This window comes from Cebus imitator, unplaced genomic scaffold (genome assembly GCF_001604975.1).
Source record: "Cebus imitator isolate Cc_AM_T3 unplaced genomic scaffold, Cebus_imitator-1.0 Scaffold347, whole genome shotgun sequence".
Classification (NCBI taxonomy): Eukaryota; Metazoa; Chordata; class Mammalia; order Primates; family Cebidae; genus Cebus; species Cebus imitator.
In genome coordinates, this window is record NW_016107662.1 from 1,735,487 (window position 1) to 1,747,787 (window position 12,301).

Here is a 12,301-nt window from a genome sequence, read left to right on the forward strand (position 1 = left end):
ATACAGCTGTGGATGACACAGATGTGTCAGTGACACATGGAATTTACAGTCTGGAAGATTGAATACATATTAAAATATTTTATATATTAAAATATATTTTTCTTTCATTAGTGGTACAAGATAAACTATTTGGCCTTCCAAGGACATGATAAGTAATGGTGTCAAATCAATATGTAAACTTTGACATATGTGAGAATATTAAGAACCCACTGAAGGCTGGGGCACAGTGGCTCACACTTGTAATTCCAGCATTTTGGGAGGCCGAGGTGGCAGATCACCTGAGGTCAGGAGTTCCAGACCAGCCTGACCAACACGGTGAAACCTTGTCTTTACTAAAAATACAAAAATTAGGTGGACGTGGTGGCACACACCTGTAATCCTAGCTACTCAAGAGGCTGAGGCAGGAGAATTACTTGAACCCGAAAAATGGAGGTTGCAGTGAACCAAGATCATGCTGCTGTACTCCAGCCTGGGCAACAGAGTGAGACTGTCTACAAAAAACAAACAAACTCATTTACATATGGGATTATGTTAGATATTATGCAAAAAGTTTTTATTCATTGTACTTAGTATAATACGTGTATGATTTCATCTATAGTTCCTGCATCATAACTCCCATAACCCTTGATACAGTCTTTTGTTCTAATATTGGGGTACCTCAGGCCTCAGAAAACAGTCTCTCTCTGTGACCCGCTCCTTTTCTTTCTTTTTTTTTTTTTGACACTCTCCTTTTCTTTCACATGCTTCCTTCTCTCTTGAAGGCAGGAGTCTTCCCCCGCTTTCTGTCTTGGAAGTGGCCATAAAGAAATTCTCTGACCTGCCTTGTTGGCTGATTGTAGGTCTTAACACCTTCCTTTCAGAAGGGATTCTGTCTCATATCCTTGGGGAAGGAATGCTGCACAAGGAGGCCAAGAAGCATCTGAACAGACAGGCCTGGCTGGGTTTCCCCGCTCAGTCTGTTAGTATTAGATCCTATCTTTTTTGTCCAGTCACATTTCTGTATGGTTGTCAGTCACGCCTAGCCAATGAAATCTCCACAGAAGGCCCAAGAGTCCAGGTTCAGGGCGCTTCCGGATAGCTGAATACATTGGAGGTTCCTGGAGTGTGGTGCGTCCAGGAGGGTATGGAAGCTCTGCACCCCTTTCCCCTATTTGCTCCATGCATGTCTCCGTTCATATGCTATGTAATATTCTTTATAATAGACGGGTAAATGTATTTCCCTTCCTGAGGTCTGTGAGCCACTCTGACAAATTAGTCAAACCCAAAGAGGGGGTCGTGGGCACCCCAACTTGAAGCGAGCTCCTCAGAAATTCCAGAGGCTTTGACTTGTGCCTGGTGGGAAGCGGGCAGTGATCTTGGGAGACTGAGCCCTTAACCTGTGGGATCTGGTGCTATCTCCAGGAGGATAGTATTGGAATTGAATTTGATGAAACCCAGTTGGTGTCCACTGCAGAACTGATTATTTGCTTGATGTGTGGAGAGAAACTTCTACACATTTGGTGACAGAAGTCTTACTGTGATTGCTGTGGTGTGAGAGCAGAGGAAAAGCGCAGTTCATATTTATTTTTCTTCATTCTTTTTAAGTTTACATTCATATGAGAAATGTCTTCAGAATTTTCTTTTCCAAGCAGAGGCTCCTTGACCTTCTTTATGGGATACTGTAGAAGTGACTTCTTTATATAAATTTTTACAGCAAAACACTTTAAGTTTCTTTGAGTTTTACATCTCCTTTTTCATGATTTTATTTGTTTAGACGTTGTCACGTATCAGTAGCTATAGCGAAACCACTTTTATTATAACCTAGCACAGAATTTCTCAAAGTGGCTTCTTTAGATTAGTCAGACTGTGGGATATTTTAAAATATTACACAAAGAAAGCAAAAGAAAGTTAAAAAACTTTCATTAATTGCAGGCCTGCTTGGATCCTTTACTGTGCTATTCACTATGACTCTTAAGAGAGATTCACATAAAAAATAGTATTTCATAGAGGTCTTTGACCAAGAAACTCTTTTCTTTTTTTCATGGAATATCTTGTGGAATTATCTGTAGGACACCAGGTATGAAATGTTGATTTTAATATTGGATTTCATGCTAAAAAGTATTTAGATTAACATCTAGGATTCCCCTTCATCTTACTCCCTTCCTTGAAACCAACACCATGTAAATATGATTTTTTATGATGAACAAGTGGGGTTCATCCTAGAAATGAATACTGGTTTAACATTCAAAATTGAATCAACATAATTCAACATTTGAACAGATTAAAAAAGAAAAACCGTGTAATTATTTCAGTAGCCGCAAAAAATATTTGGCAAAAATCTAACATCTATTCTTTGTAAAAGCTTCCAGCAAAGAACAGAAGGGAATTATCAACCTGATAAATCAGGGCATCTCTAAAAAATGTATAGCTAACATAATACTTATTGGTGAAAAATTGAAGACTTTTTTTCCTAAGATTAGGAACAAGGAAAGGATGTCTCTTCTCTACTTCTGTTGTACTGGAGGTTCTATCGCAGTAAGTCAGCAAACTACAGAAAAGCCATTTGGACTAATAAGCAACTTTAGGAAGTTTGCAAGATTACAGGGTCAACAGACAGAAATGTTTTATTTCTGTACACTAATAACAATCAGAAAATTGAATTTAAAAAACCCAGCGTTTACAGTAGTGTCAAGAAATACAAAACATTTAGGAAATAATCTGAAATAAAGACGTGAAAGATCAATATATGAAACTGGAAGCCATTATTGAAAGAAACTTAAATGAGATATTTTGTGTTCATGGGTTTGAAGACCCCATATTAAGATGTCAGTTCTCCCCAAATTGAACTTTAAGATTGACGTAATCTGAATCAAAATCTCAGCAGCCTTTTTATAGAAAATCAAAACAAGCAGACTGATTTTACAACTCATATTAAAAGCAGACATGTGATTAGGTATCAAGACTTTATAATAAGCTATAGTAATAAATACTGTAGTTATATGGAGTAGCAATAGTACAGTATAGTAGGTACACTATAGTACACTCTATAGTGTAGTATTGGTGTTAGTGCAGATAAATAACCAATGGAACAGCAATGAAAGTGGAAATACATATACGTGTATGTATATACACGTGCGTGTGTATATATATAAACACACGGTCATTTGGTATATGACAAAGATGACACCGCAGCAGTGCAGTGTGGTAAAGGATAATCTTTTCAATATATCATTTGAGGTCAATTGGATATCCTTAAAGAAAAACAAAGATTGACTTTGCCTTATATCATTAAAAAAACTTAATTCTAAATGGATTGTAGATCTAAATATTAAAGGTTAAAAAATAAAGCTTACATTAGAAAATAATATGAGAACTTAGAGTAGAAAAATAATTCATAAATAGTACACAAAGCATTCATCTTAAAGAAAAAGAGATTGATTACTTAGACCACATTAAAATTATGAATTTCTTTTTATAGTAGTAGTTAATGGAAAGACACCATTGGGAATCTTTTAAAAAGACAAGTTACAAGGTAGAAGAAGAAATTTGTAATACAGATGAACCATGCCCAGAATATTTTTATTGGTTTTTAAAGAGTATGATGAAGTGAAGATGTGTTTTAGTTTTTCCATCAGTTAATCCCATTTAAAAGGAACCCTAGTTCTTTGACTCACAGATTTTGGTCATAAAATAACATTTATAAAGAACCTAGAAACACTTGGTGTTGAGTAGAATGAGTGCAAATGTAGTTCCTGGAGGGCAAGGGCTGTGTCTCATTAATATTTCAATTTTTGAGTCTTGTGCAAGGCCTGGCATATAATTATCTTCAGCCTGTGTTTACTGAATTAATGGATGAATGCTTTATAATTACAAAGTATGAATAAAAGAATAAACACTCTCATGAGAACTGGCCTTTTAAGTTTAAGAAATCACAGTAAGCAGTTGGGTAAAAGAATAAAAGTACTAACATTTTTAGAATATAAAGTTAAGTTGCATTTTAGGGATGTAAGACATGGGGCATAATTATAGGGAACTTACTTCTGATACTTATCTTCTCATAGTGTCAGAGTAGAAGGAAATATCTTTGATCTGAAAGGCAGAATGGAGAAGAATTTCATCTCAGGAAACAGGATTTTCTAAACAATTAATGCTTTTGGAGAAGTAGAAATGGTTGAGACAGCGTTTGTGGGAGCTAACTAGAGCTTGGATTTAGCAAATGGCAGAAGAGTGTGGTATATCTCAGTAAATTTTTGAAGCGTTGAGTAAATCTCTAGCATGTGAATGCATGTGTCAGGCGTCTGATGAATGACGTGAATTGGTAATGATTACATTATTTAAATATCAACTTTACATTTTTGCAGAGTTCTAAAGTTCCTGTTGCTTCAGACAATGGATGAGCAATCACAAGGAATGCAAGGGCCGCCGGTTCCTCAGTTCCAACCACAGGTAATTTATCCTAATTAAGTAGCCAGAAGTATATATAATCTATGTTAAATATGTGTAAGAAAGTAGTACATTTATTGTTCCTTTAGGAAATAAAGTAGCCCAAAAATGCTAATTTTGAATTTTCAAGTTTTTATCAGCATTTTTTATCTGTTTTTCAATTTTGTTTATGGCTTTTATGTATAGTTTTAGGTGTAATTAGTATACTCTTTAGGTATAATTATTTAGTTGTAATTTATTTATTTTTAATTGATACATTATAATTGCACATATTTATGGGGTGCATTTTGATAGAAATATTTATTTTAAAATATTGTTTGATAATGTTTAGCTCTCATTTACAAACATGGAAACAAAAAGGCAGCTTTAGCTTTTAATTTTATTTGAATGACCTGTAAGCTCTGAGCATTAGTATTAGGTTTAGTGAAAAAAGAGGAAAAAAAAAAAAGACAAGGCCAGGCGCGATGGCTTATGCCTGTAATTCCAGCACTTTGGGAGGCTGAGGCCAGTGGATCACCTGAGGTCAGGTGTTCAAGACCAGCCTGGGCAACATGATGAAACCCCGTCTCTACTAGAAATATAAAAAATAGCTGGGCGTGGTGGCACATGCCTATAATCCCAGCTACTCTGGAGGCCGAGGTAGGAGAATCACTTAAGCCCAGGAGGCAGAGTTGCAGTGAGCCGAGATTGCGCCATTGCACTCCAGCCTGGAAGACAGAGCGAGACTCTATCTCAAAAATAAATTAAAAAGGTGAGGCTGTGCCTAAGTTTGGGAGTGCAGGTACATTTTGTACCTGCCCTTGCTTTAGTGGGCTGATTTTGCCTTGCCCACAGCTGCCTTCCATGGTGGTAACTTTTCTCTCCCTCTCACTTGTAGTTTATTTCTCCTGTGACATATTTGCCTGTCTCTTGTATTTAATAATATAAAATGAAGTAAAAAAAGTTTTAGTAAAAAATATATACACATTACTGAAATTCATTATTTACCATCCTGCATTCAATGTGAATGCTTGTCATAAAGCTAATGTGTAATGACATGTTTAAAATAACAATTGCCGCTCCATGTCAGGGCAGTACCTCATTTTTATTGCTGTTGTTCCTGAAGACTGTATTTCTCAGCTTGGTCTTTGAGGCATTCTACAATATGTCTCATGTATACTCTGCTAGCCTTGTCCCAATTTTGTTTGGATAGTACTTCTGAAAACATTTGGGCAATTGATAAGTGTTCTTTCACAGGAGCTCTGTAGTCAAATAGGTTTGGGAGACTTGGGGAAAACAGTGACTTTGTGGCAGTACTTTCTCAGAGCCTTTCATACACTAATGTGCATTGTAAATGAATTTCAAAAAGTAGTATAGGCTGTAGTGTTTTCCAAACTTATTTGCCTATGGAATCCTTTTTCTATTTTTCGTGCATCTATTGACTTATCACAGAAGCACTGCCCAGAGAATAACTGTCTACAAAAAAAAAAAATCTTTTCTGCTTCTGTGACTTTGCTCATTTTGTCCCCTCCATCTTCCCCTCCAATTTTCTAAATCCTGCGCATCCTCAAGTACCATCAAAAAAGCCATCTCTACCATAAAGCTTTGTCTGATCCTCTAAATGCAGTATCTTTCCTTGGAAACGTGACGATGTCTTTGCATCTCTCTTCTGCTATTTCTGATAACTTTTGCGTCATTTTTATATGGGCATTTTTCTTACCTGTCTTATTAGGTTATAATCTGCTTGAGGGAAGGAACTGTATCTTACTTACCGTGGATGCCCTGTGGTACTTCAGTGCCCTGAGAAATGGAAGCTTATTGAGCTCCTACTTCTTACTGTAATAGGAGCTCAATAAGAACATGTAATTGAAACCAACCAGGGACCCATTGAAATTAGTCCTTTACTTAATTGCACTATTACATTGCTTTTCTTTGTTATACCTGTCTTTCCAACAGGGAAAGAGGTTCTATATTGATTAAAAAGACCCTTTAGCTTAAAGTAAGGCCAATATTTTAATTTCAAGAAGAATTTTTTTAAGTCCCCATTATATTTTATGTTATGGTCAGAAATTATGTTATTTATATAATTATAAGATTATAATAAACAACTTATATCTATGGAATATAGACCTCTTAATACTCCTTTTACACATATACCAAACAATATTGTTTCATATTATGTTATTTCCAGCAAAGACACTTCCAAAAATTAGGTAGTTCATGTTATGATTTTGAGAGTCACAGTTTTTAACAACCTTGTGTTTCAAAGAGGGAAAAAATAACTACTTTCATTTTTGCCTCCTACTGACTCACCAACTAGGAAAGGTCGGCGTGGCAGTAGGAGGCAAAAATGAAAGTGATTGTTTTCCTGTGAAACACTGGGCTGCCACACGGTATAAATTTCAAAATTGTAGAAGCAGTTCTGCATTTCTTTTCACACGGTTCCTTTCGCTTATGCCTCCTGCTGCTGCTCCTATGTGGGTGAACCTCTTTCCCTGTTGGAAACAGGCAAGTGTCATTCCAGGTTCTAGCTGCCTTGTGGCAGGTGGGGGAAGGGAGAAGGATTTTTTTTTCCCTACTCTCTGCGTTCACACTGATGGTGTGAGACAGTGAGAGAAAGATTACCTGACAAGAGCTTATAGGCATTATTGCTTATTAAGTCTTTGAAAAACGTTATTGGTCTCAGTAGCATTATTTTAAAAGACTGGGAAAGGACACCCTGTGTTCAGGGTTGACAACCTATTTTTAGTTTTGTTCCACACCAGTGGCCTGAGTAATGGGGGTGACAGTAGCAGCAGTGCTACTGTCCAGAATGAAGGTGGTAAGAGAGTGAGCCAGGGGTTAAATTTTCAGTTCATGTGAGTGGTAATGAGAGGTCAGAAGATGATAGCAATAAGGAAGGTAAAAGTCCTTTAGCTGGGTGGTAGAAGCCTCAAAGCTGTGGTTCCTCACTGCCGCCCAACTTTGTCCCCCAACTCCCCACACAAAAAGGAGCAGTAGTGTTGTAGAAGAGGCATGGTGGATGGAGAAGGTTGTGGTTCCGACCTCCTGACCCTATGTATGTGGGCAAGGGAGAATAAGTAGCCTCTGCTTGAGAGGGTTACAGGGGAAGCAGTACCCTGGAGGGAAGAGGTATGCTCCCATTGAAGCAAGAATGTGCGGGAAAATTACATAGGGTTAGCCCAGTGACTTATTTCACTTTTGTAATGCTGATATAAGTTCAGGTGTAAACAGAAAACTAAGGAAGTCAGTTTTCTGAGTGTCAAATAGCAATTCCATGTTACATGATGAGTGGTGTATATTCTTGGCATATCCTTTCTTTTTCTTGTATCAGAATGAATATTCTCACCCCATAATGCGTAACATGTGGTCTCATTTTTGGTACAATATAAGTTCCTTTTGTTTTGTTTTAGAATGTGAGACTTACGTATCTTTATTAATGTATTCAGAATTTTTTTCTCAGCTCTGCTTCCTCCCACTCTGCCTTCCTTTCCTCCTTTCTTCCTTTATTGATTCCTTCCACTAATGTCTCTAGAAGGTACTGAAAGCATATTTTGACTAGATGCTTATTCTATATATTTTCATTGCCCTCGGACTCTTGTTTGTGGAACAGTGGATTTAGCTCTTTTAAAAAAATAAAACTTTAAACTGTGTAAAAGGTGGTGATTGGGAATTAGTAAAATTTTTACTCTTTACTATAAGACTAATTTTAAACAATGGAAGTTTACAATTAACATTTTGTATTTTTATTTATGGTTATTAGGTGAAGATGGCCATAGTACATCCAAATTTTTTCATAAAGTTAAATATAAACCAATTATAATTAGAGTACAATTTTAAGAATTTCTGTTGAGTGATTAGAAGGTTGTTTAATTTTCATTGTGATGTGATCAGAGGCCTAGGATATGTTTTGTTTTGTTTTTAATTTGAAGGTGGTGTAATACTTTGGCTACTTATGAAAGAGAGAGGACATGTCACCCACATATGTGGGTAGAAAAACAGATACTCCTTATTCCTACAGGAGTACATAATTTAGCACAGTGGGTTAGAGCGTGAGCTTGAAGTCATACTGCCTGGGATCAGTTCTTAGTCCTTCACTTCCTAGCCATGTGATGCAGAGGAGGTTATTTAACATCTAGAAACGTCAGTTTTCTTATTAGTGATTGAGATGAACCATAGTTTTTACCTCATAAAGTTGATATGGAGCTTTTAGGATGATGCTTGGCACATAGTTAACACTCATTAAATGTTAGCAAAGATGATGATGATGACTGCAGTGACAACATGCTGCCAATAATTGTCTTGGCCCACATTTCTCTATCCATTGTTTTCTTCCATATCATATTATATCTTTTATTACATCTTTCTTACCTACTTTCTGCCTAGATGGCTTCTCCTTTGGCCTTGTTTTTACCAGTAAATGGCATCACTATTCATCTGTGTGCTTCACCCAAAAATCTCAATTATCCTCAATTTCTTTCTCTCCGTCATTTCTCATATTCAATTCATTGACAAGATTTTGACTCCTTCTCAAGATTATGTTCTGATTCCTCCTGCTGTCCTCATCTCTCTTGCCTCCTCAGGCCATACTCACTACCTCCTGTCCAGGCTCCTTGCTTCCATTCTTGCTCTACTCACCCTTCTTCCCAGTTCTCCATGCAGCATCATGAGTTATTTTTGTAAAATGTGTATCAGAATGCAGAATGGGGCTACCTTGCTTAAAACCCAGACCCCTTACTCTTGCTGTCAAAGCATAATATGATTTTCTCAATGCTTACTTCTTTTGTGTGTGTGTATGTGTGTGTGGGGGGGAATGGGGAGAGAGAGAGAGAGAGATTAGGTCTCACTCTGACAGCTTGTGTTTTATTTTAATTTTTTTCTATGTTTTGTATTTTTTTCTTGTTCTTTTTAATTTTTTTGTTTTTTTAGTAGAGAAGGGTTTTCGCCATGTGCCGTGTTTCCCAGGTTGGTCTTGAACTTCTGAGCTCAAGCGATCCGCCCGGCCTGGCCCGCTAAAGTGCCTGGCCGGAGCCACCTCTCCAGGCCACTCAGTGCTTAGCTCTTTAACCATGCTCTCCCTTGCTCACTATACTCCAGCCACAGTGCCCTTTTTGCTGGTCCTTGAACACATGGAGTGCATTTCTTCCTTAAGACATTTTTTTCAGACGTTTTTTCTGTTATGGCTTCTTTCCTTTCATTTTGTTTTTTAATCTCTGTGGAAACGTTACATCCTCAGCAAGATCATCCCTAAATCAACCAACCTAAAATAATTACCCACTCATTTTCTGTCACATTCTATGTCATATCACTTATTTTGTTTCTCTGCATAGTACTTAAGTATGTAGAATATTAGATAGTATTATATATTTGTTTATTGCCTTTTTAGTGTCTTTGTGGTGTATGTTATATCCTCCCTCCAGTAATGTTTGTGGAATAAATGAATAAATTTTTAACCACTTTTTGCTTTCTTTCAGTAAAAGGCTTTTTCTCTCCATATTTAGCTTTGCCAGGTGCTCATAGGGAAGCAGGGGAGATGGGAGTATCTTTGACATTAATTAATTATCTTGCTCATGATAACCTAGGAGAGATAGTCAGTATTTTTGGTTACATCATTTGGATGTAGTAATTATTATACTGGTACCATAACTAGTGACAATTAAATGCTACAAATACCAGGGTCTTATAAATGTTTAATTAGATAACTGGTTATATTTGGTCACTCATTTTTCTTACACAATTGTAAAATTTTCTCCTTGGATAAAAGCTGGTTTTAATGATCAATGGCATATTGTCTAAACTGATAGAAGCTTCTGACACTTAGGAAACTTTAGGAATAGGTTACATTTGACATAGTTGAAAAATTTAGGGAGTTAATTTTTCAAATAGGAAGAAGCATGAATAATTAGGTCTTGGTGGCACACGTGGTGTTTTTTTTTTTTTTTTTTTTTTGTATCTGCCTTTTTTTTTTTTTTTTCTTTGTTGTATCTGCCTTTTTTGGTTTCCAGTGAAGTCTTTAGAAAAAAAAATACATGACAAAAAGGATATTCTGGTTTGTGTAATATGGAGGTGAGTAACATCTTTTTAAAGATGAAAGATAATAGTATGAGTTTTATTGCTAAATAAAATTTGAAAGCAATTTTAAAGTTTTGTTAGTTTTAAATTTCGGAGAAATTAACAATATAAAATAAAAGATAGTTTATTTAATTAAGTGGCACAGGAAAATCACCCATAAGAGATGAATTTGCAATAACAATGAAAATCTTATTAATGGTGTTAATTATTGTAATTAATATGGCTTGTTTATTAAATCATTGATAACAGTACCTTTAGGAATTATCAGAACGTAATTTTCTCTCTGGGGAGTCTATTGAATTCATGGTGTGACTCTTCTAATTTCCCCAGAGAGGATTATCATCATAATGTTATCTTGAATTATCTTATTGCTCAGTAAGTGTCCTTGCCTTCAAATTTAAAGCAAATTAAGAAATTAATTTAGTTCTGGGAAGTTATTGTTTAAGGAGTCATCACCTGTGAAAATAATAACCACTGGCAAACAATGAATTTTATTTTCAGGTGAAAAGTATCTATGTGAAGGAAGCTCAGTAAACACAGACCGATATTTAGAAGTTAATCCCAATTAGTAAGATCCCTTGTTCATGTGATTAGAGTGTATTCACATCAAAAAAAAGTTTGTTAATAAGAATATTTAAGGACATTAAGCTTCATTCACTGTAGAGTTTGATTTCTTAGTTTTTATATATTATTTTTGAATATGTATTTTATGTTTCTGAGATCTCAGAATGCTTTTATAATATGGTCTATTAGTATATAAATTTGTATAGCTCAAGAGCCTCAACTTAGTAATTTATCACAAAAATATAATACAAATGTTTCCAAGATCAATTTTAATTATGCCTATTAAGTGAAGAGTTGTGGATGTTTCATGGTAATTAAGAAATAAAATAATGTTAAATAAACAACCTATCTTGGCTTATCTGTGTTATCTATGTGAGTTATATTTGAGAAATATTTCAAAACTGAGTCAGTTTGAAAATACTTAATGGGATATGTAGTCTTTAGTACTTTTAGAAAATATTGTTTGCTGAATTGGCCATGCTGTCTCTCTGTTTTCATTTGTCCTGAAGAGCATTGTTTCCAACTCATAGGGTTTATGGGCTTTGGACCTGTTACTCTGTTTTGCAGTTTGTGATTTTAAACTTTATTTCAAGCATATTCCAAACAGATAACTTAATTGCTACCAAACATGGTTTTATGTATTAAATGTCCCTCTCTCCCCCAAGAATTGTTAAACAGACCTTGGATAAAATGACAACAGTTACATATTACTACTGTGTTGTCACTCAAGTAGTTTAATAACCAAGGGGTCAGGCTGTTTTCATTCCTGAATCAGGTTGATAATCTACATGACACATGGGGTAACCCAGTTGGAAGATGGCCCAGGATTGGGTGGTAACTTGGAACTCCTATTAAGTATACCAATGGCATATGGGAAATCTAGAGACACATACAGGCAGACTCCTCCTGTGGCCCAGAGAAAAGGGATCTAGAAAAGAAAGTTGAGGGGGAGGGACTAAAGAAGAATTTGAGTCCTGAAAACTAGAGTATGTAAAGTAACATCTACAAACACAAGAGCCCTGATAGGAGAATGAGGTGCTGGAATGTTGCTGGTGCTGGTGTGTGTGTATAGGAGACATCTTCAGTGCTGTTGAGCACTTTGTGTGCTTGGCTGTGTTCTGCATGCTTTGTATGCGTTATCTGACTCAGACACAATTCTTTAAGGTTGATTTACCCTTATTTTACAGAAATAGAAAACAGGCTTGTATAGTTTGCCCAGCTCAGATATTGAACATCATAACTAGGATTTGAACCTAGATCTTGC

General features: G+C 36.0%; 1 protein-coding gene across 5 annotated transcripts in view; it reads left to right on the plus strand.

Moving 5' to 3' along the window:
- Positions 1-12,301, plus strand: part of NEK7 (NIMA related kinase 7) — a 150,384-nt gene that overhangs the window by 66,781 nt on the left and 71,302 nt on the right. For 4 of the 5 annotated variants that reach the window (XM_017506068.2, XM_017506071.2, XM_017506069.1 and 1 more), the window contains exon 2: positions 4,341-4,425. In XM_017506068.2, coding sequence (XP_017361557.1) covers positions 4,369-4,425 — 57 coding nt within the window. In that variant the 5' untranslated portion in view covers positions 4,341-4,368. Of the gene's footprint in view, positions 1-4,338; positions 4,426-12,301 lie in introns of all 5 variants that reach the window. The other variant, XM_037730489.1, reaches the window with a different exon arrangement.